Source organism: Pyrgilauda ruficollis, unplaced genomic scaffold, assembly GCF_017590135.1.
Source record: "Pyrgilauda ruficollis isolate IOZ18807 unplaced genomic scaffold, ASM1759013v1 scaffold41, whole genome shotgun sequence".
Taxonomy (NCBI): Eukaryota; Metazoa; Chordata; class Aves; order Passeriformes; family Passeridae; genus Pyrgilauda; species Pyrgilauda ruficollis.
This window is the reverse complement of record NW_024525601.1, coordinates 3,486,105-3,506,132: the sequence shown is the minus strand read 5'-3', so window position 1 is coordinate 3,506,132 and position 20,028 is coordinate 3,486,105. Positions and strand designations below refer to the sequence as shown.

Here is a 20,028-nt window from a genome sequence, read left to right as displayed (position 1 = left end):
AAAAACCTTTTGGTGGGTAGAACTGCATCTACAATAAGGCTTTGCTAAAATGTGCTGTGTTGGGAACACAGACATGTTGCATGTCAATCCATTATTGTTAAGTTGGGAAAACATTTGCGGGCAGCTTGATTGTACTCAAATTTGGCTTAATAAAGCAACCAGTGAAGGCTGATTTCCAGGTCAATAGCCATTGATGCTAGCATGATAGTAAACAGGACTCTTAAGCCAAAAGCAAAGGTGATAAACGTAGATAGACTAAAAATAATCAGCTGATAGGCACAGTTATTAAATAATCACTAAAAATAAACAGTGTTTCTGAATCAAAGTCTTCTTTTACTTTTCCTTTCTGCTGTTACGATAGAATGGGTTTTATCTCAACCACCATAGTTCCATTTGATGGAACTCACTAGAAGCTGAACATGTTTTGCTATTGTTGCACTGGAACATGCAGCGTTTTAAACACGAAAAGAATCATACATGGAAATTGATCATCTGTGTCGTGTATCACATGATGAAGAGATCCAAGCGAAGCTGTTCTTTGCTTCCTCTTCTGCTACAGACTTGTCAGTTCAAGTGATATCCTGTAATTGATAGATCTTTTCATCTGTGTTCAATAGATGGTGGCAAAAATTCAATGTAAAGCATAAGAATGTTAATTTTCACAGTTCAAGCCCTAAAGGTTTGTGTCATTAATATACTTTCAGAAATTGCTTCTTTCTGGGTGTGATACGGCCACAGAACTGAATATTCTTTGCCTTTGGTAAGGTAAACTGGATTGTTTGTACTGACTTCCCAGTTAAAGGATTATGAAGTGACTTCTGCAAAGTTAATGCTGTTTCAAAATTCTATGAATAAAATAATGATGGCATTTCACCCAATTCAGTGAAGAAGAATGGTGGTTCTAATTGATTTTTTTTTTCTATGTCCAGTCTGAAAGATGATATCTGAATAGTGGATTAAAAAGCCACACTGTCTGGACTCAGCGTGCAGTTCTCCGTGCAGCACCCGTGCTCTGCCATTCCCTCTATGTGTTAAGCAGGTTTATGCAGTTGCTGGAGTGTGGCAAGGCTCTCTATGGCACTCTGTGTCTGAGGGTGGCAGCAGGTGGCACTCAAAGGACAAACCAGCAGACACAGCAGTGAAGTGATGTTGGTAGAGTGGCACACACCATCCTGGTTTCGTTGTAACTGGCGCAGTAGGAAAGATGATGGTGATGTAGCAGCAGTGGCACCTGCCTGCACATGTCAGCTGAGTGTGTTCCCAAGAGTTCCACAGAGCTTGAACTCTGCTGCTGGCAGGAGCCTCACAATGCCTTACTGCCTCTCCACTGCTGCTGTTGAATTTGCCAGGTGAATTACTGCTGTTAGAGAAAAGCCAGTGCATTATAGTGTGCATTTCTGGTGTGCGGCCATTCCCAGATTTGTTGCCACTGTTAAATCCAAAGCAAAGAATCTTTGCTAATTGCTGTTTACCCTTGCCATTTCTAGTATTTTAGCTTGTATTAGCTAAGACTCTCTTAAAAGAAAACCCACAAAACCCAAAAATAGGGTTTTTACAGGCTTAGTTGTTTTTTACTTGGTGTTGGAACTGAGTGTGTGGAGCTGGCCTGTCTGGAAAACTAGATTCTGTTCTCTGTTGTTTGATCTGTCACGGGTAGTCTGCAGATGCTGTTGAAAGAACAGCAAAAATGCTTAAAACTCCTGTAAAATATTTTATGCCAAATCCATTGGTTTTCTTCTGCTTCGTTTTGCATTTTTTACTCTGAATAGCACTTGCTTTTTTAATGTCATTTGTAGTACATTCAGCTCAAGCAGTCATGGGTTTAGGATGTTTGGTTTTTTCCCCTGACTCCACTAAACTGACATCTGTTCTCAAGCTGGCTGCATTCAGGTACTGGAGTGTGACTGAGCAATGCTGTAGTTTAAATCTCTGATCAGGGGAATTTGTCATTAAATAGATCCAGCCCAGGAACTGATTAAAGTATAACAATTAGTATTAGTTTGCAAAATCATAATCTCTGTACAACTTTCTGCAGACCATTGGGGACTAGACTACTCTTTGAAGGGCTTGTCAGAAAATGTGAATTGTAAAAAGATTGGATACAGTTCCAAGGACAGACAAAACCCATGGTGATACTATGTTTATAGTGATTGTTAAGAAAGTAAACTGAACACCTTTTGTTGTATTTTCCTGCCTTCCTTTGTTAAGTAGTAAAAGTAAAACTTTCTGTTCTGTTGGTGGTACAAGTGGGAATTTGGAGACAAATTGGGACAAGAGAGAAGGGGCAGGGTTGTCACACCAGGAATAATTCTAAAGCCAGTCTAAGCAATAGTGGATATCACATATGTTTCACAGTGGTGGTTTTCAGAAGTATAGGAGGGTTCAGTATGTTAGCAGGACAGTTATAGTATTCAATTCAGCTCCCTGTAATTCAGCTCTTATCAAAAGCTACCATATTTTAATTTGGGCTGAAAAGTTTTGTATCAGGGGCTGGTACTTCAATATTTTTTAATTTTTTTTTTTTTTTTAAAGCACTAACCAAATTCCTCGAACTGTTTCTGAGAATTCAGCTAGCAAGAAAATAATTCTTTTCTGTAACAATGAATATTTTGGTAATCCAGCAAACCTGTTTAGTGCTATTTGTAATTTAGAGGGGGAACCTACATTTGGCTGGAGAAGACCTCCCAGATTGCCTTGCTTATGTGTGGCCCATAATTTGCAGAAGTTTTAATGAGAATTGAGTGTGGGAGAAATAGAAGGTGGTGAGGGAAACCTGGGAAACAGTGAGCAGCCAAGAGGTGAGGTTAGATGAGACACTGGGTGTGGAGAACAGGAATGGTGAAATTGGGGTTGCACAGGTCTGTTGTGAACACCTGCTTGGTGAGGAAAAGATTGTGAGATAGATGAGGTGCAGTCCTGATTGTGGAGGAGCTGGACTGCAGGAAAGGGAATGAGGACGCGAATGGAGAGAGCCTGGGGAAGAGTGTGACTAAACCATGGAGTGGGAAACTAATCTACTGGGCTTGAGTACTGTTACTGGACGTATTGGATTACTTTGTGCTGACAAGACCTTGGGAACCAAGAGCAAGATTTGCTGGGGTTAAAAACAGAGAATCCTAAACAGCAGAGTAGCACATTGCCAAGAAGTTTGGAGAATGAGAAATTATTCTCAGGGTGGGCAGTAGCAGTTGCAGTGCAGGTGGCTGATTAGTCAAGATACTCCTGCAGAAGTCTGGTCTGGGTGCAGTGCCCGTCTGCCTCGTGGTGCAGAGTTCAGGCCTTCTGCTTGTTCCTTGACAAAGTTGCCATGCAAAGCAATTAAACAGCTTGTTAGCTGCACAGTTATTTGCAAGAATGCCTCTTAAATATTTGGTTGTGATTGTAATGTAGTGCACTGCTTTGAAACTGCTTCCGTGGCCGTTGGTTCAGCTGGGTAAAGACATGTGGGAGGACTTGCTGTGATGTCCCTGAAGGATGGAATGAGACACGTAGGGGGAGGCCACATGTGGGGCATAGTTTGTGTATCATCTGTACAGGGCTTTGGTTGTTACCATGTAACAAAGATCTGTGCCCAGACTTTGCTTGCAGACCACTTGCTTTGGAGAGATAGTGGGGATATAAATTGTCACAGGCTGTCTCTCCAGGGAAGTAGGATGTTACCGTAAAATAGGAGTGTGACAGTGCAGGAGGCAGCACCATGGGACAGGGGCTTTTCCTAGGCAGTTCTAGTCCATCTCTTTCCAATGTGCTCTCTCCTGGAGCGAAGCATTCAGCCATTGATGGTTGGATCCCTTCCAGGGATCCCATTTTTGTTTTTTCCAAAATCTGTCTCTTGGAAACAGCCTGTGAATTGCATCCTGATGGAGCTCTAGAGAATTTTGTAGGCTACAGAATTTTATAGGCTAGGGGCTGTAATACTGTTTTGCCTGAAGTGAAACAAACTGGAAAGCATGTGCTTCCACATATCTGGTGATTTTATCTTCATGTGATTGCAAGACTTTATCATAATGGGATTGGAAACTTCTTATTTTCGATATTTCTGAAATGTCTAGGGTATTATTTAATTATTTATTTGAAGACTGGCTCCCTACTGATTAGATTATTGAAGAGCTGGAATACCCTCAATAATAGGGAGTATTCTGGATACAGCTACATATTCTAAATGTGAGCCGGCTCCTCCAAGTGCCCACTCAAATATGGATGTGGTCTGTAGCTCACTGATTGTTGAGAGCTAAGTAGTTTTGTCTGTTTGTACATCACTCCTGAGCTGGAATGGACTCTCAGAGCTGAACTTGAAATGCCTTGGATGGTGCTGTAACTGGCAGACTTTATCCATCTACAAGTAAATGAGAGACCACACAAAAGCTGGTTTTGCTACTCTTAGAGGTGAGCTGATGCTGGCATTATTTGAAAAATGTACAGCTTGCTCCTATGTAACTTCAACTGTATGATTATACACCCTCCTTTGAAGTAAATTTTCCAATTCTCATGGCATCACATATCCTGTAAACTAATCTGAGGTTGAGGAGCTGAATTCTGCTAAACTATTTGTATTTTATTCTATCAAAAAAATTCTGTGAAGTCCCTTCTTGAGGCTTTAATTTTTGCCAATTATGAAGAGTGTGTGACTCACAGGGGAGTTACTTCATGCTGCCTTCTTGAGGCTTTAAGGCTTTAATTTTTGCCAATTATGAAGACTCACAGGGGAGTTACTTCATGCTCTGTTTGTGTGATTACTTGTGACTTGTGAAATTTTAAACTTGCTTTGCCTGTCTACATGAAGTACTTCCTTATTCCTTCTCCTTTCATGGCTGTGTTGCCTTATTAAAGAAAGGAAAAGGCACTGATTTTATACCTGGCCACTGCTTATTAAATGAAAGACTGAAATGCTGCCATGCAGTCAAATGTCAAGATTACATCAGAGGCCATCTAGGAAGTGTTCAAATAAAACCAGTGATTTGTATTAAGCTTTTCAGTATGTTGTAAAAAATGCAATAGATACAGAACTTAGATGTGATACAGACCTTGTATAGTCTTGGTAAATAAATTCTAATTCGATCTTCTCATCTTATTCCAAAGTCTCAACAATTATATGAGTACCACTCAGGGTTTCTGAAGTGTTTTGACATACTTAGCCCACAAGTGATAGTTTTTATTCTTCTTATGGTTCATTGCTTTCCAAAATGGAGCTGTGTTTTTTACTAGGATATTTTTGTCCAAAAATGGTGTGCCTCATTTCTGCAAGAATCAGGTCCTTTACGCATATACAGATATTTTGGACTGAAGGTCTGTGGTGATGAGTGAGGTACTGCTGTGCTCTCTGTCTTGCTTTTGGATAATTGTGATAGAGCGGGTACTGGTGGCTGAGTCAATGTCCTCTCTCTGCCTCCATCCTTTGATTAGTGACTTCTTGGGACTATTTTCAGTGTAACACCCAGGTATTTAGAGGGTGTCTGTTTGTGGCAAAATGGAATGACCAGGGGACACCCATCATGCTTCAGATGTGGTCTTGCATAATACTTGTTGCAAAAAAAATCCACATCCTTTATTCCACCCAGAAGCTTTACAAAATAACATCTGTGCATGCAATCACCTGCTCTAATTTGCTTCTGCTCTTGCAATTGGTTACAAAGCACAAAGTCTCAGTACAGACTCAGTGCAAAACAGAAATAATGGAGCCTTCTGCACTGAATGGAAAAGCTGTGAATTTGGTCTTTCATACTGTGTCTCTCTTTAATGTGTTCATACTGACTTAGATGATACGCTGTTGAAAGTGAGATCTCTTAAAGCTGGCTGTCATGTCCCTGTCTTCCCTCTTCTATGGTTTTTCCAAACCTCATCTTTACTTACTAAATAAGCAGCTCAGACTGAATTTTTTTAGGAAAGAGTTTGGTTGTTTTCAAAAATGAGACTTGAAAAACCACATTATTTTGCATTGTGCAGGCATCTTCCTTCTTTTCCCCAGCCCTCTTTCCTGTGCTTAGTCTATGGTCTAGAAAGGTGGTGATGGCCTGATGGCTAGGGTGTTTTGTGTTAATGATGTACCTTCTTTCCAGGTTTAAAATCTCCTATAATTTAGTCTTTCCTTGTGGGATAGAGGAAAGGTCACAATTCTGCCTGTGTTCAGTGAAGGCTTCTATTTGACATTTAGTTATTCTGAAGGCTTTACTCAGTGTTGAGGAGGAAGCTGGTTCAAGAAACTGCATTTTGGGAGTACAGAAAAAAGTAGCTAGGTCTGAGAAGGTGCCTGAACTGCAAGAAGCTCTCTGATCCTGTCATGTAACAGCATTTGTGGCTCCTGTGGAAGAAGAGTCAAATGTCAGGTGAATGAGAAGTGGTGGGAGTCAAGGAGCCTGCTGTTGTTAGGGAGGTAAGAAGGGATTTCTTGTGGTACTGGGGAGAGTCTGAGAGCCAGTGGGAGAAAGGAGGACAAGGTGAAAAGATGAGGTAGATAAATCATGAGGTAACAAAAAACAGCAGCAGAGAACATTCAGGAAGAAGTGGGGACTGGTAACTAATCAGGTAGAAGAAACAGAGGAAGAAGGGAGAGAACTTTATCTGCAAGGAAGTGGTGTGCAGAAGAAAAGTAGGAACTGCCCAAATAAAAAACAAGATGAAGGGAAAGTTGGAAACTGAGCTTGAGTCACAGAGACCAAAGCAGATGAAGATCAGATTGTCTATGATACACTGAAGGTGAAACAGAGTGGTAAGTCAAGACAAGAGCTATGGGAGTACTGACACTTGGTGGTAAAGAAATCAAAGTTTTAAGTTATAAATACTAAGAAATAACTGAAATCTGAGGAGGTGAAGCTGTGTGTGCCATATGACAAAACAGAGGTGCCCAAAGAGAGAGGCTGCACTCCTGTCATGGTGATTCTGCCACTTCTTTGTTTTTCAGTTAGTGCTTGTTGAGCTCTTTCACAAGCCAGCTCAGCAGCAGAAGCCCGTTGGAGCAGCTAGCAACTTGAATAATCTCAAAAAGACCAAACAGCTGCAATTGGAGGCAGAGGAGAGTTAATGGAGGGAGTAGTGTGACCTTCCTCATGTGGCAGCAGTGAGTTATTGAATCTCCTGACACATGAGAACTGCACAGGTGAAGAGAAGCAGTTTGAGGGAAGGGATCTGCTGCAGAGGGGAGGCAGAACTGAAGCAGTAACAGATTGGGAAGAAAAAGTCTGAGAGGGAGAAATTGGCAGAAGAGCAAGCCTGTTAGAAATGTTCCTTCTCAAAATGCCTAGAAGGTCCATGATTTTTTCAGTCTTTCATTTCTGTCAGAAGAAAATGGTAAAATCCAAAGAAAATGTGAGGATTTATACGGCAGTAGAACATTAACATCCATTAGTAAAGTGAAAGAGGTTTTTTCAGTAGGCTTAAAAGCTCTCTTCTGCTGATAGTCTTGACATAATTTGAGCATCATAAAATTTCTCCCTTATTTAAAGGCCTAGGCAATACTGCGTATAGGAAAGTAATGCTTTCTTGAAACTGTAAAATAAATAAGAAATAAGTACAATCTCAATTTGTTGCATTTGCAAAAACACCCCATTGTCTTAATTTTTAGCCAGTGCCTCTGCTTTAGCTAGAATAAGGAATGAACAGTATTAAATAAAGATTTCATTAATATTTTCTCATCATAATTCTGTGTCTTACTATGCCCTATTCAATTTCTGATCTGAGTAACTGGTAATTTCCATAAGCCCTGTGAGCTATTTCCTGTAGGGAGATACTGTTGCATACATACTCTAAAATTTCACTCTGATCTGCATACAGAGAGCGGAAAGATGAGAATTAAAAAAAAAAAAAACACCTTAAAATTCGAACCCCAAAAAAGTGAACAAATCACCCTCCCCAAAACCCCCTTAGCTGGACTCATCTATTATTATTAACTGGGTAGAATACAACACCAAGTCGTGTTTTTTCTGTATGCTACCAATCTGTAAATAAAAGCCCTGGAGTTGAGTGATACTGCTGGAGAGTGTTGTGGAATGTGTCCTTTGTGGCCATTTAGACACAAGAGGCCAAATCCCGCCAAGTGGACTCCAGAGGTGCGGTGTCCCATACAGCACATCCATTCTGTGGAATTTCTGAAATTTATCTGTGGTATGAAGAGATTTTGCTTATGAGTTCCACTGCTGAGAATTTATGCATTGGCTTCCTTTAGCAATTTTTGTATAAGCTTTTATTTGACCGTAACTCCCAAGCAAACAATGTACCAGCATCTGGGTGCAGATGACCTCATATAGCCTCTTCAGAGGGGAAATTGTTGTATACCAGAAAAGCATAATCATTATTTTTTACCTTCTTTAATTTGCAGCAGCATAATTAAAAGATGGATTTGCTTTAGCTGTATTTATTTTATTTCCCCCCTTATTGCAACAGGCTAGGCAAGTCCTTATTTGCATCTATAAAATATGCTTGGGAAAGAAGAAAATGATCTTTGCCTTAAGGCAGTGCTCACAAACACTCTGAGCTTCCAGGCAAATCTATTTGATGTCAAAAAAAATTAAAGTTAGCAAACTAATTTGTAGTAAATACTACCAATCAGTATGCAAGCTGCCTATGAATTTTGTAAGATTTCAACAGTTAAAATATTCAGATACTTAAGATATATGTTTTATACATCATAGAGTAGAAATGGCTAAAATGGCAGATCTCATGTTTATATGGCTCAGGAGTTAATGAACAAATTCTGCAAACACTGAACTGAAGACCTGATGTTGTGTTACTGTGTCTTGACAGAAGTTGGAACTCTTGTAGAAGGTATTGCTGTTTATGATTTCAGGGTAAAGCTCTAAGCAAGATGTTCTGAAACCCATTGCTTAAAATTGTGTGGGTTTTCTTCTGATGCAGGTGTGATGGACAGGTAGCAGAAGATTTCACTTTGATATCTGGGTATCAGAATGACCGAGTGCTTCCTGCCTCCCACGAGCAGCCCCAGTGAACACCGTCGGGTAGAGCACAGTGGGGGACTTGCTCGTACTCCCAGCTCTGAAGAAATCAGTCCTACAAAATTCCCTGGATTGTACCGCACCGGTGAGCCTTCACCACCTCACGACAGCTTACATGAGCCTCCAGATATAGTATCTGATGATGAAAAGGAGCATGGGAAGAAGAAAGGAAAATTTAAGAAAAAAGAAAAAAGAAGTGAGTAGACAATATCCCTTTTTAATTCGATGCTTTCAAGTTCTCTTTCCTTTTTTCTCTCTCAAAATTGCTAAGTATTCCCAGTGGGTTCTTTTAAATTTGTTTCAATGTGGAGGAAGTTAATTTAGACTGCTACAAGCAGACTTTGTGCAGCACCTATTTCTCTTGCAAAAAACTCCACACCTTAATTTTTTGTTGTTGTTGTTGTGTAATACAGGTGCCAAGGATGTGCCCAGAATTAATAATAAATGCATTTATCCAAAACCTTTCATGTTGCATTGGTAAATCCTGGCATGGGCTGGTTCTTCATGTTCTAAGTGGAGGTTTTCAAATGTGTTTCCAAGTACATCAGTTTTTAATCATAGCTGAATAAAACTGTAGAATAAAACTGTATGTCTGATCTTAATTGCAGACTTTTGCATTTGGAAGAAGCAGTTTGAACAACTGTAGCCCTTTTCCCATGTGTCTCCCTTATTCATTATTTGCCTTATTCAGTGAACCATCCCAAGTTTTCATGTGCACACCGCACCATTATTAGAGCCGTCATAAAATCTGTCCTTTTTTTTCCTCTAGCTTCTCAGTTTAGTCTGATCATGCAGTTTCCTCCAGCAGTGCCAAAGTATTATTGCAGAGGTCAAAAATGTGAAAACCAGCACTGAGATCTGAATTTTCCAGAACTCACTGAGCAAAGGTTAGAAGAAGGTAAAGCTTTGACTATAGAATCCTTTGTCAGTGTATCAGTATCCAGAGTGGAAATTTCTTAAATGCTTACCCCTCCTCCAAAACAACAGAACTATTACTTCCCACTTTAGATTTGTGCAGAAAATTTTTGAAATATGAGAAAGCTTTTATTCAAGAAAGTTTTTCTACATATTCTGAAAGAACAAAGCACTTGGAAATACTAAGCTGATACTGAGCACTCTCAGTACCAGAACGACCCTTCCTGTCCAAGTCTCTGAAACCTAAATATCCCAGCCCAAGTGCTAGTACTTGGTAAGTGATATTTGTTTTAGCAAAATTTCAAAGTGCCTGTATCTCTGATGCCAGTGTATCCTGCTACTTCTTACATGTGGAATTTGGAAGTGAGACAGTATTCTGTTAGAATTAATATGGTAACTATTTGTAATATGCATGCACATATTTAAATAATCATTTCTTAAGAATCTGCTGTCACTGCACTGCTTTTAATCAAACCAGTATCCTGGAATGCAGGAATTGTTTCTACCACAGTTAAGAAGGACTATGGCTATTTTAACTAAAAACTGTGTGCCTAAAAAATACTGTAACTCAAAGATGTATCCTCAAGTTAAAACCAAGAGTTGAAATTCCTACAGGTTTTTAGAAAAGTGATTCCTTAGTGTTTTTCTGTAATGTAAACCATATTGATCTAATACAGATTACTGGATTGGCAATGAAAATTTGGTATTGATTGGATAGGTCTAAATTCAGGCTATCAATATTTGCTTTTTTACTGTCCAGCTTTCTGTTAGAGCTCTGTATTGCACACCTCTAAATCTGGAACTGGTAGATGCCAACATTTTTCATTGTGTGGATTTCTTTGTATGGAATTCAGGATGTCTCATGGTGATAGTGTAGCTGAAGGCTGTTGTTTAGGAGGAAAAATGCTACTTCAGCAAATCCACACAGGTCTGTGCACATTGGCACTGCTACTGTTTTTTCCCACAAGGGATTGCAACACATTTTATAGCTGATGTAAAGCAATTTCTGTTACTTGTAAGAAACTTTTAAAGGTATGAAAAAGTCCTTAAAGAACGCGAAAATTCAAAATATGGGAAGAACAAAATCATCTCTTGCAGCACTAATGTAAAGGGCATTCAGCAGTTCTTGGCCCTCATACATGTTTGTCATATAATTACCAGTCAGATAGAAGAGTAAGTTACATACCAAGCTTTCAGTACATCTCATACACACCAAAAATAATCCATATTGTAAATATACCCTCAACAGACACTTTACCTCTCTCAATTACAAGTGTTCTGTACAGTTGTTTATCATGGTAGATTTTAAGAGTTTTCCTTCTAGATTTGGCCTGTGTTGTTCCTCCCATCCTTTTGATTCTTCATTTTATTTCACTTTTTCAATTCTGTTGTGTGTCTTCAGATTGTTTATTTTCATTTTTTCTCGCTACCTGCTTTGTTTTTGAGCAGTGCACACCCCGCCATGATCATGCAGTTTGGGATATAAACAAACATAACTGAAAATGTCAGTGAAAAAAAGACAAGTTAACATTACATTATGACAGAGTGTTTATTGAACTTGCAGTATTAGTGAATTAATGACAGTCATTCTAACACCTGAAACTGTATCTAAGTTTAATCCCACAAAAATCTTGAGCTATTTTGATAATACTCTAAATCTCAACTTCAGAAATACTTGAAGAGCAGCAGGGAAGGGAAGGTTAAATACCCCAAAGTTACTCAGTTTGGTTTTTCAGGTAAATCATTCTGCAAGAGTAATGTACTCTTAGCTTCATGATTATCACCTATATCAAAAAAGCATTTTTGTGTGCTAGCAAAATATCCTTTTCCATATTTTGTATATAGATACAGTTATTTAATGATTTGATTTTTTCATGTTAGTGTCAGTAACCTAACAATACACAGCAATTATTCTGGGGGAAAAGTGCTAAAAATGTTTTGGAGGTAATAGAAAATTAGAAATTTTTATGTGGAATATCGGCTACTGGAAAAATGTTTCAGCCACTAATTTTTATTCTCCCCTCTTTTATGATAGACTGGATGTTGGTTGGCTGTAGAGTGAGTTAGATTAGGAGACTTACTAGGGATTAAAAAGAATTTTCTTTTTACTGGTATAGTTTTGAATCAGATCTGTTCCCTGACTCAAACAAAACTTGTCCTGTGACAGCAGGAGAGCAAAAATGGATCTGTGTTAAGCACTAATGGATTATCTGAAACAGCAACCACTGTAATTGATTTTTCAAAATGTTTAACCACCTGTCACTAATCACATGTTGATAAAGCCATAAAATATGCAGTTTCTTGCAGAAGAAAAATGTTATGGTAAAATACTTCTGAAGAAGCTCTTCTACGTATTAGAATTTCTGTAGATAAAGAGTCTGTATGTAGATCTTGCTCTGCTTATTCATTTTACTTCTGAGATTGATGCTGATGGGCAGAATGGATTCAATATGCAGCTAGGATTTTTTCGTTTACAAGAATCTTGATTTTCTTTGTACAATTCTCAAGAAAATAGAGAATTGTTTGAATTGTACTAAACTATCACATGAAAGGTTAGTAGGATCATCCGTATGAACTCTTCTGAAAATTTCAGGACATATTTTTGAAAGACAGATCCTTAATGTGTTGGACAGGGAGTTCTCTGTGTTCTTTTGGAATGTAGATGAGGGCTGAAACCAAACCACTGCTATTTTGACTGTCTGGTGTGTGGAGAAGCTCTGAATAAGTTTTCAGATCTACAGACTAAAAAGTTACTAGAATTTTCTACACCTGATAAAGATTAGAGGCTCTTCATATCATGGTTTATCTTTGGGATAAATAGGGTGTGTTCTACACCCTGTTCTGCTGACAAATCACTGTGTATTTCTATATACCACTGTGTGTTTATCTAGCAAAGCACCATTTGCAGATAGTTTAAAAGTCTGCCTTTCAATGCCAGTGATTATTTTAAATTTTAAAAAAAAGTAAGAGAAATTTCTTATTTCAGCTTCATTTGCTCTGCTGGCATGGTGCTGCGGAGTAATCTGAATGCAGAATTTGTTTGGGAATGCTGTGCTGACATCAGTGAGTGAGTTTGTCTTTAAAATATTAAAGACAAACTGATCTAATTGAAATTTGGAGTCAGTGTTGGTAATGTCTGTAAGGTAGAAGTTTCTGTTGATAATAAAAATGCATCTTGTGGGCAAGAAGAAGTAGAAGCCATCTATCCAAGCTCATTGGGTATTTGTGTGTCTTAGTTTTACTTAGAAATGCTGTACAATCTCATGACAATCCTTCTGACAAACTGACATTAGGTAACTAATGCTTGCATTGCTCTTCAGTCATATTTGACCTACTAATTCTTTCATATGTAAAAGCCATCCATGTTTTCTTTTAGTGAATTAATTACAGATGCTGCAGATTTCCCTAGGGAGCCAAATCAGCTGTTGAGTTTTAAATGACTTAAAAACCCATTGGAGACTTGATGGACAAAATGTCTCTTGCAGTAGGTTTGATAAGTGGTAGTTCTGAATAATGCCACCCTTGGAGTTAACAATAAATACTACAGCATGACTTCAGTGCTTTGTTGTGAGAACACAGTATTCCCAAGTATGCAGACTGATAGAGACAGTGGACTCGCTGCATGACAAAGATTATAAGCCTGTAAACTACATTTTTCCAGAGTAACACTGGAATTTTATTATTATTTTTAAAAGGGTTTTTCATAATTCTCGGTAAGATATGGGCTGTACTTGAAGCATTACATTTAAAATAACTGCAATGAAGGCATGCTTATGGAAGGAAGATCTAACAAAAGGAACTGGCAGATTATGCTGTGTCATTATGCTGGTGAAATTGGAGTATTTATTACATTAGTACTGTTCTCATATAGATGGAGGAAAATGTCAGTGACATAGAGTAGAGTGATTGGAAAATGGGGACTATTAATATTGGAAGTCTTCAGGAAACAGTGAACAGAAATATCAGTTTACTATACCCTAGGTAATACTCTTTCCATATTTAAAATTACCTGATTTTTCAAGCACTTTTGGTAATTTTTCTTCTGCATAAATATAAGTTGCTTATATTTCAATATATTGTATTACTGGTGAAAGGGATACAGCAGTTTTATAATCAAAAGTATAGTAAAGAAAATCAGGCTATTCTTGAGTGACATACAAATCCTCTCTTGGTATGGGTGGAATATTGTGTATGTAAGAAACTTGTGAATCTGTATTAGTATATGTATTAGTATATGTTTCTAAACTTTGTTGACTTATATTACTGAGACAAATTTTAAAAGGCTGGGTTTGTATTTAACTTGCTCCTTCATGTCTTGCTCCTTCATGAATTCAAGAAATACCAGTTTCAGTAACATTCTCTTGCTGGTGTTACATTATCACAGATCTAGGAAGGCACTGGGGCTTGTGTTGCAGAGAGGAATGTTGGGACATGGTAGCAGTGCTGTGTTGGTGGCTTCGACCTGCCAGCCTGTGTTCCAGTGCTGACACTTCCTGGTGTGCATGTGGGAACCCCAGGCTGTGTGACTGGGAGCTGTCACAGCTACCCAGGAGGAAAGACTGAGGGCAGACTGTTCTGGGGCTCTCTCTGGGGGACATCTGGCTCTCTGTTTGGAAATTACATTTCTGAAGTTCATCTTGAACCTTGGTGCCAGCCCTGTCTCATTCTCATAAAACACAGTGAAGATGTGTGCTCCTGCTTTGTCCTGTAGCTGGTGGATCTGCAGTTGCTTCTGTACCAAAGTGAGATTTGAATCCTTGCCCATTTCTGGGTTTAGTTTACAAAAACCAGTTAGTGACATAAGCAGGGAGGAGAAGACCTGGCTGGTAGTTGGTCTTCAGTTAATGTTTGCATTTTTATGTTAAAATCTACTTGGACAGGAACAGCTGTACAGTCTTTTTCAGTCTTCTAGGAAAGTGTGTTTGGTAGTCCTAGGGAAGAGTATCAGCTGCAAAGACTGAGCTGATTCAGCAATGGTAATTCTCTTATGGTAGTTCCATGCTTTAATACATTTCTTGTATTTGTTTGACTATTACAAGCTATCTTCTACAGAGCAGTCAAGGAGGGTTCAAAATAGACAGAGCTCTTTTATATGCTGAAAAAATGCTGAGAAACTTTGCAGTCTGGTATAGTTCAGAATTGGAAGGAGGAAAGACTAAATGCCCCCTGGTTCTTCTGCAGATATTGGAAAAAATGATAGCCTATAGTCTCGTGCATGATATGCTCGCATATTATCAAGAGGGTAATTTTCCTCTGCCCAAAACTATTCAGGCAGCAAGAGCACTTGGCTGTCAGTGCTGCCTCACTCGAGCAGAGGCTCTGCCTGTAGGCAGTGGAAGAGTCTCAAAGGGCTCTTAATGGGGGCTTGCTGCTCACTGCCTTGGGGGACCTGGCTGATGCAGATGGCATGTCAAATGTCACCTTTGTTATCCAGGTTTCAGGCTTACTTTTCTTATATAGTGTACTGTGTATGTAAAATTAAAATTAGTGGACTTCAAAGTTGTGTTGGATTGCATGTTGCTGGGTTTGTTTGTGGGGTTTTTTTTTTGTTGGTGTGTTTGTTGGGGTTTTTTTGTAATCCACCTTTAAAGACTTTTGTGTTCTTGCCTGAAGGTGAGGCAGGGCCAGCTGCAGAGGCGTAGTGACTTAAAAGCACCTGGTGCATGTTTTAGACGGCACTTGGATGTTTGCTGCTGGAATGGTGTACTCAGCCCAGGGACTTGTTTGAATCTCTCCCATGTGCTTTTTAAGGCAAATCTGCACTTTCATGGGCAGGTATTGTTCTAGTGTTACTGGAATTGTGTTATTCATCCAGTGAAAAGTAAGTGCTAGTGCTTTTTTGGTTTATGTTTGGGGTGGGTTTTTTGTATTTTATTTGAGGCTGAAACTTTATTAACTTCATACTTGTATTTAAATTCATAATTTTCTAGAAAAGAACTGGGGCTTTAAGTGGCTGAAGTTTAGTTTGTTGTTAATTGAAATTTATTAGACTTCTGTGTGTGCAGTAGATGGTCCTTAACAGCAACTCTTATACTGTTGATTGCAGGAACATAGAGAAGTTGCCAGACAGTTGTTTTTATTTTGCATTTCCTTGACTATTAGATGGGAATCTAGCCCATAAGATGGACATAGCCATTATGAGTAAGTATATAAAGTATTCATTGTTTAGATCGTTCAGGAGCTCTGTGGCTTATCTTTGATGTAATTATACAACTTGATTTAATCCTTGTCCACTCAAGTGTGTAACAACTAAAGAAAACCTTCTGAAGGAGTCAGATGGGCACTGTTTTTTAATTCATCTTGCTTCTCCCCTCTCCTCCTTACATGCAACTTCTTGTTGTTGATGTCTGGAAAGTAAACAGACTCACAGCTGTCCCCTTCCCTTCTCCTGCTTTGCCCAACAGCGGAAGGTTACGCTGCATTTCAAGAGGACAGTTCCGGTGATGAAGCTGAAAGTCCTTCCAAGTTGAAGCGGTCCAAGGGAATACATGTCTTCAAAAAACCCAGCTTTTCCAAAAAGAAGGAGAAGGATTTTAAAATAAAAGAGAAACCCAAAGATGAAAAACACAAGGAAGAAAAACATAAGGAAGACAAACACAAAGACAAAAAGTCAAAAGACTTAACTGCAGCAGATGTTGTAAAACAGTGGAAAGAGAAGAAGAAAAAGAAAAAGCCAATTCAAGAGACAGAGATACCTCAAGTGGATGTTCCAAGTCACAGACCCGTGTTTGGCATTCCTTTGTCTGATGCCGTAGACAGGACCATGATGTATGATGGCATCCGCCTGCCAGCAGTTTTCCGTGAATGTATAGATTACGTAGAGAAGTATGGCATGAAATGTGAAGGCATCTACAGAGTTTCAGGTACTCTGGGCACACTGACATGCAGGTTCCTAAGGTCTTTACTTGCAAATTTCTTATTATTTTATCACTTCCAACATCTAGGTGCACTGTTTGTAGCTCCATTAATTATCCAGAAGGTAATCAGGTAGGCAAAGTGAAGCAAATTTGTAGGTCTGACATACCAGAAAAAATTGATAATGTGGTGGTACTACTTAATGGCAGTAAAAACACACCTATTTTGGCCTTTTGTCATGGGATGGTAGCAATGAATAAAATGTATGGCCAACTTGTATTCTTTCTTCTGCTTTAGAAATACAATGGTAGCTGATTGCAAAAGCAAAGATGAGCCAAAACCATTTCATTGCTTATGCTTCCCACTAAGTTACTTTTTCCAGTTACTCCCATTGTATATTTTTTTCTTGAAAACTTCTTTTCTTTCAGCAAATTTGCTAATAAGCAGAAAATGCAAGTTTCACTAAGGTTAGCAACAGCAGCTAATTAACTTGGTAGTTGTGTAACACCAGCTTACGTAAGTGAAACCTCAGTTTTAGTCACGTTAGACAAAACAGTCCCTTTATTTGTGATCTGCACCGGAAATGCAGCTCCTGTAAGTACTTCTGTGGGTACATTGGAGGGGACAAGAAAAAGCAAGGAAAGGAATTTCAGGAAAAGCATTTTGAATCAAGTTACCCAGCACTGCAAACAAGTAATGAAATGAATTTAAAGGCTTCATTAGCTGTCTTCATGCTGTCCATCTGCATGGTGTTTGCTGGGCATGCAGAAACACTGCAGCACCTTCAGCAGGTGCCTAGTGACACATTTTGGTTGCTTGTTTTTTTACACAGGATGTGTTGGGAGTTTTCACAGGTGTGTTTTCCTTAATTTCTGCTGTGTCCTTTGTACATGTTCTCCAGTGCAACAGCTCCCTCTTGTGCGAGTAGGATTGTTTAAATTGAGAGCTCAGAGAGAGCATTGCCGTGCCTTAGTGACCTGCAGCTGTTGTGAGCTAGCGCTCATTTTGGCCATGAAATTGAGCATGTTTTCCTGGCATTTTCCAGGGCTGAATGTGCCCTGTTGTGCTCATTGAGTATGAGCCAAGCCAGGGCTGTGCACCAAGTTGGGTGTTTGAGCTGCAAGAATGAAATTTCCCCAAGCTTAGGAAGATTGGAATGTCACTGAGTTTATACAAACACCTTGTAGAAAATCTTGGCTGGGTTGAATAATTGTGAACACACTTTTAAATCATGTAGTGCCTCAAATCAAGGTCTTGTGTGACATTCCTCTTCTGAGGAGGGCCAGCTGGAAATCTGGAAAGTGTGGGGTTTGTTTTGACAAAGGAAAGCTGTTATAGGTACAACTTGTTGCACAGCATCTGAACTAAAAACATATTTGCTGCCAGGATCAGGGATGGATAATTGAACATCCAAAAACAAGCTTAATGCAAATACACAATTGATCTCGATTTCCCAGCCTTTCCTCACTCTATTTTATGTTCTTTGATGAAAGGGAATGCTGGCACCAGTTCTGATTCACAGCTCTGTCAGTGATTTGGTTTGGCTTCATAGGAGTAGTCAGTGCTTTTAGAACCAGTGACCATGTAATTTTGAGTCACAATTTTCACTTTGTTACATGTGGATAACTTTTAAAAGGTGTTTCTCAATTATCTTAAATTGTAAGGAGGGGGAAATAAAGGCATCTCCAAAAGTAAAAGTTGAAATATAACTATTAGACACAGGCAAATTTTTTCTTAATTCTTGATCTAACTATTTTAAGGAATAAAATCAAAAGTTGACGAGCTGAAGGCAGCCTATGATCGCGAAGAATCTCCAAACCTGGAAGAATATGAGCCCAATACAGTCGCCAGCTTGCTCAAACAGTACCTACGGGAACTACCCGAAAATCTGCTTACCAAAGAGCTCATGCCCCGCTTTGAAGATGCTTGTGGAAAGAGCACAGAAGCTGAGAAAGTTCAGGAGTGCCAGAAGCTGCTCAAAGAGCTGCCAGAGTGTAACCATCTCCTGATTTCTTGGCTGATTGTGCATATGGACCATGTTATTGCAAAGGAACTGGAAACAAAAATGAACATCCAGAATATTTCTATAGTGCTCAGCCCTACTGTTCAGGTACGTGCAGCACACAGCAAGGCTTAGAGCAGAACTGCAGCCCAAGAAAGATTTCTTTGTAGGAATTCTTTTGCAGGTGGGAACTGGGTATTGTCTGATACAGTTTAGCTAAATTACAGCTCCTCTTTATGCCTCAGGAACCCGAAATGCTGGGAAAGGGGGAACAAAAGACTTTCTGCATGTGGGCTTACATACTTACTGCATGTGGGTCTGATATTTGGGTTATTATCAGAGTATTACAAAGACTGCTGTCTTTCAATTCTGTCATGAGGAAGTAATTTAATGTTGATTTTGTTCAATAATTCATACAGATACACAATTTCTGTGGGGTTTTGATTTAGCGATAGTTTAGTTAAGATATTGTTGCTTAATTTTAATATCAAGCTAATGAACCCTGTCCTGCACGTAGATCTTCCTGGTGCAGTAGTGACTTAGATAAAATGGCTTTGTTGTCTGCAGCCAAATGGCTGGGGAATAACAACTGACTTGGTTTTCCAGTAAGATTTTGTGGTTTCTGGATTGCTTTATTCTTTAATAGACATCTTGGAAATATTTAATTAAATACAGCTCAGAATTAGTGCTGTGCATGATGAAAATGTGGCATTATTGGGTGTGGATCTTCTAGAGCAAACCCCACAAGTTAGAAAAGCCTGACTTTATAATTAAGAGTCCAGGTGGAGGCCCAGTAGCAGAAGGGCCAGCTGTTATTCCTGGCTTTTTTGCTATGTCAGATACCTCTCTAGTTAGGAAAAGAAGTAACAATTAGGGTAAAACAATGCAGGCCCAATCGCATTTTGTTGGTAACTAGATCTTAGCAATTGAAGTGCAGGAAATGCACTAAATATTAAAAAACTAATATTTGTTTCAGGATAATTCTTTAAGTGTCAATGGAAGATAAAATATCAAAAGAAATATAATTGCTTCTGTCTCAGGTTAAAACAAGGAATATAGTGATATTTTCATACTACCTTTTTCTACTATATTAAGTCATCTGAGAGAGAAGCTGTAGAGAATACTTAAAGGTTGGGGGAAGAGAGAGAAGGTGTAGCCAGCCATCAGGTATAACACAGTAGGGTTGATGTTCCCTCTATCTAACTATCTATCTTTATGTGAGTACAAAGAGATTTAATGAATTTCTATGTCTACCAGTGATGGAAGTAATTCTGGTAGGTTAAGAGATGTGAAGATGCTGAGTTTAGTTTA

At 39.0% G+C, this 20,028-nt stretch overlaps 1 protein-coding gene across 3 annotated transcripts in view; it reads left to right on the top strand.

The window, feature by feature from the left end:
- The window catches only part of RALBP1 (ralA binding protein 1), a 32,799-nt gene that overhangs the window by 7,672 nt on the left and 5,099 nt on the right, over window positions 1-20,028 (top strand). For 2 of the 3 annotated variants that reach the window (XM_041477668.1, XM_041477669.1), the window contains exons 2-4: window positions 8,848-9,141; window positions 16,265-16,723; window positions 18,476-18,825. In XM_041477668.1, coding sequence (XP_041333602.1) covers window positions 8,898-9,141; window positions 16,265-16,723; window positions 18,476-18,825 — 1,053 coding nt within the window. In that variant the 5' untranslated portion in view covers window positions 8,848-8,897. Of the gene's footprint in view, window positions 1-8,847; window positions 9,142-15,906; window positions 16,002-16,264; window positions 16,724-18,475; window positions 18,826-20,028 lie in introns of those variants that run through there. The other variant, XM_041477670.1, reaches the window with a different exon arrangement.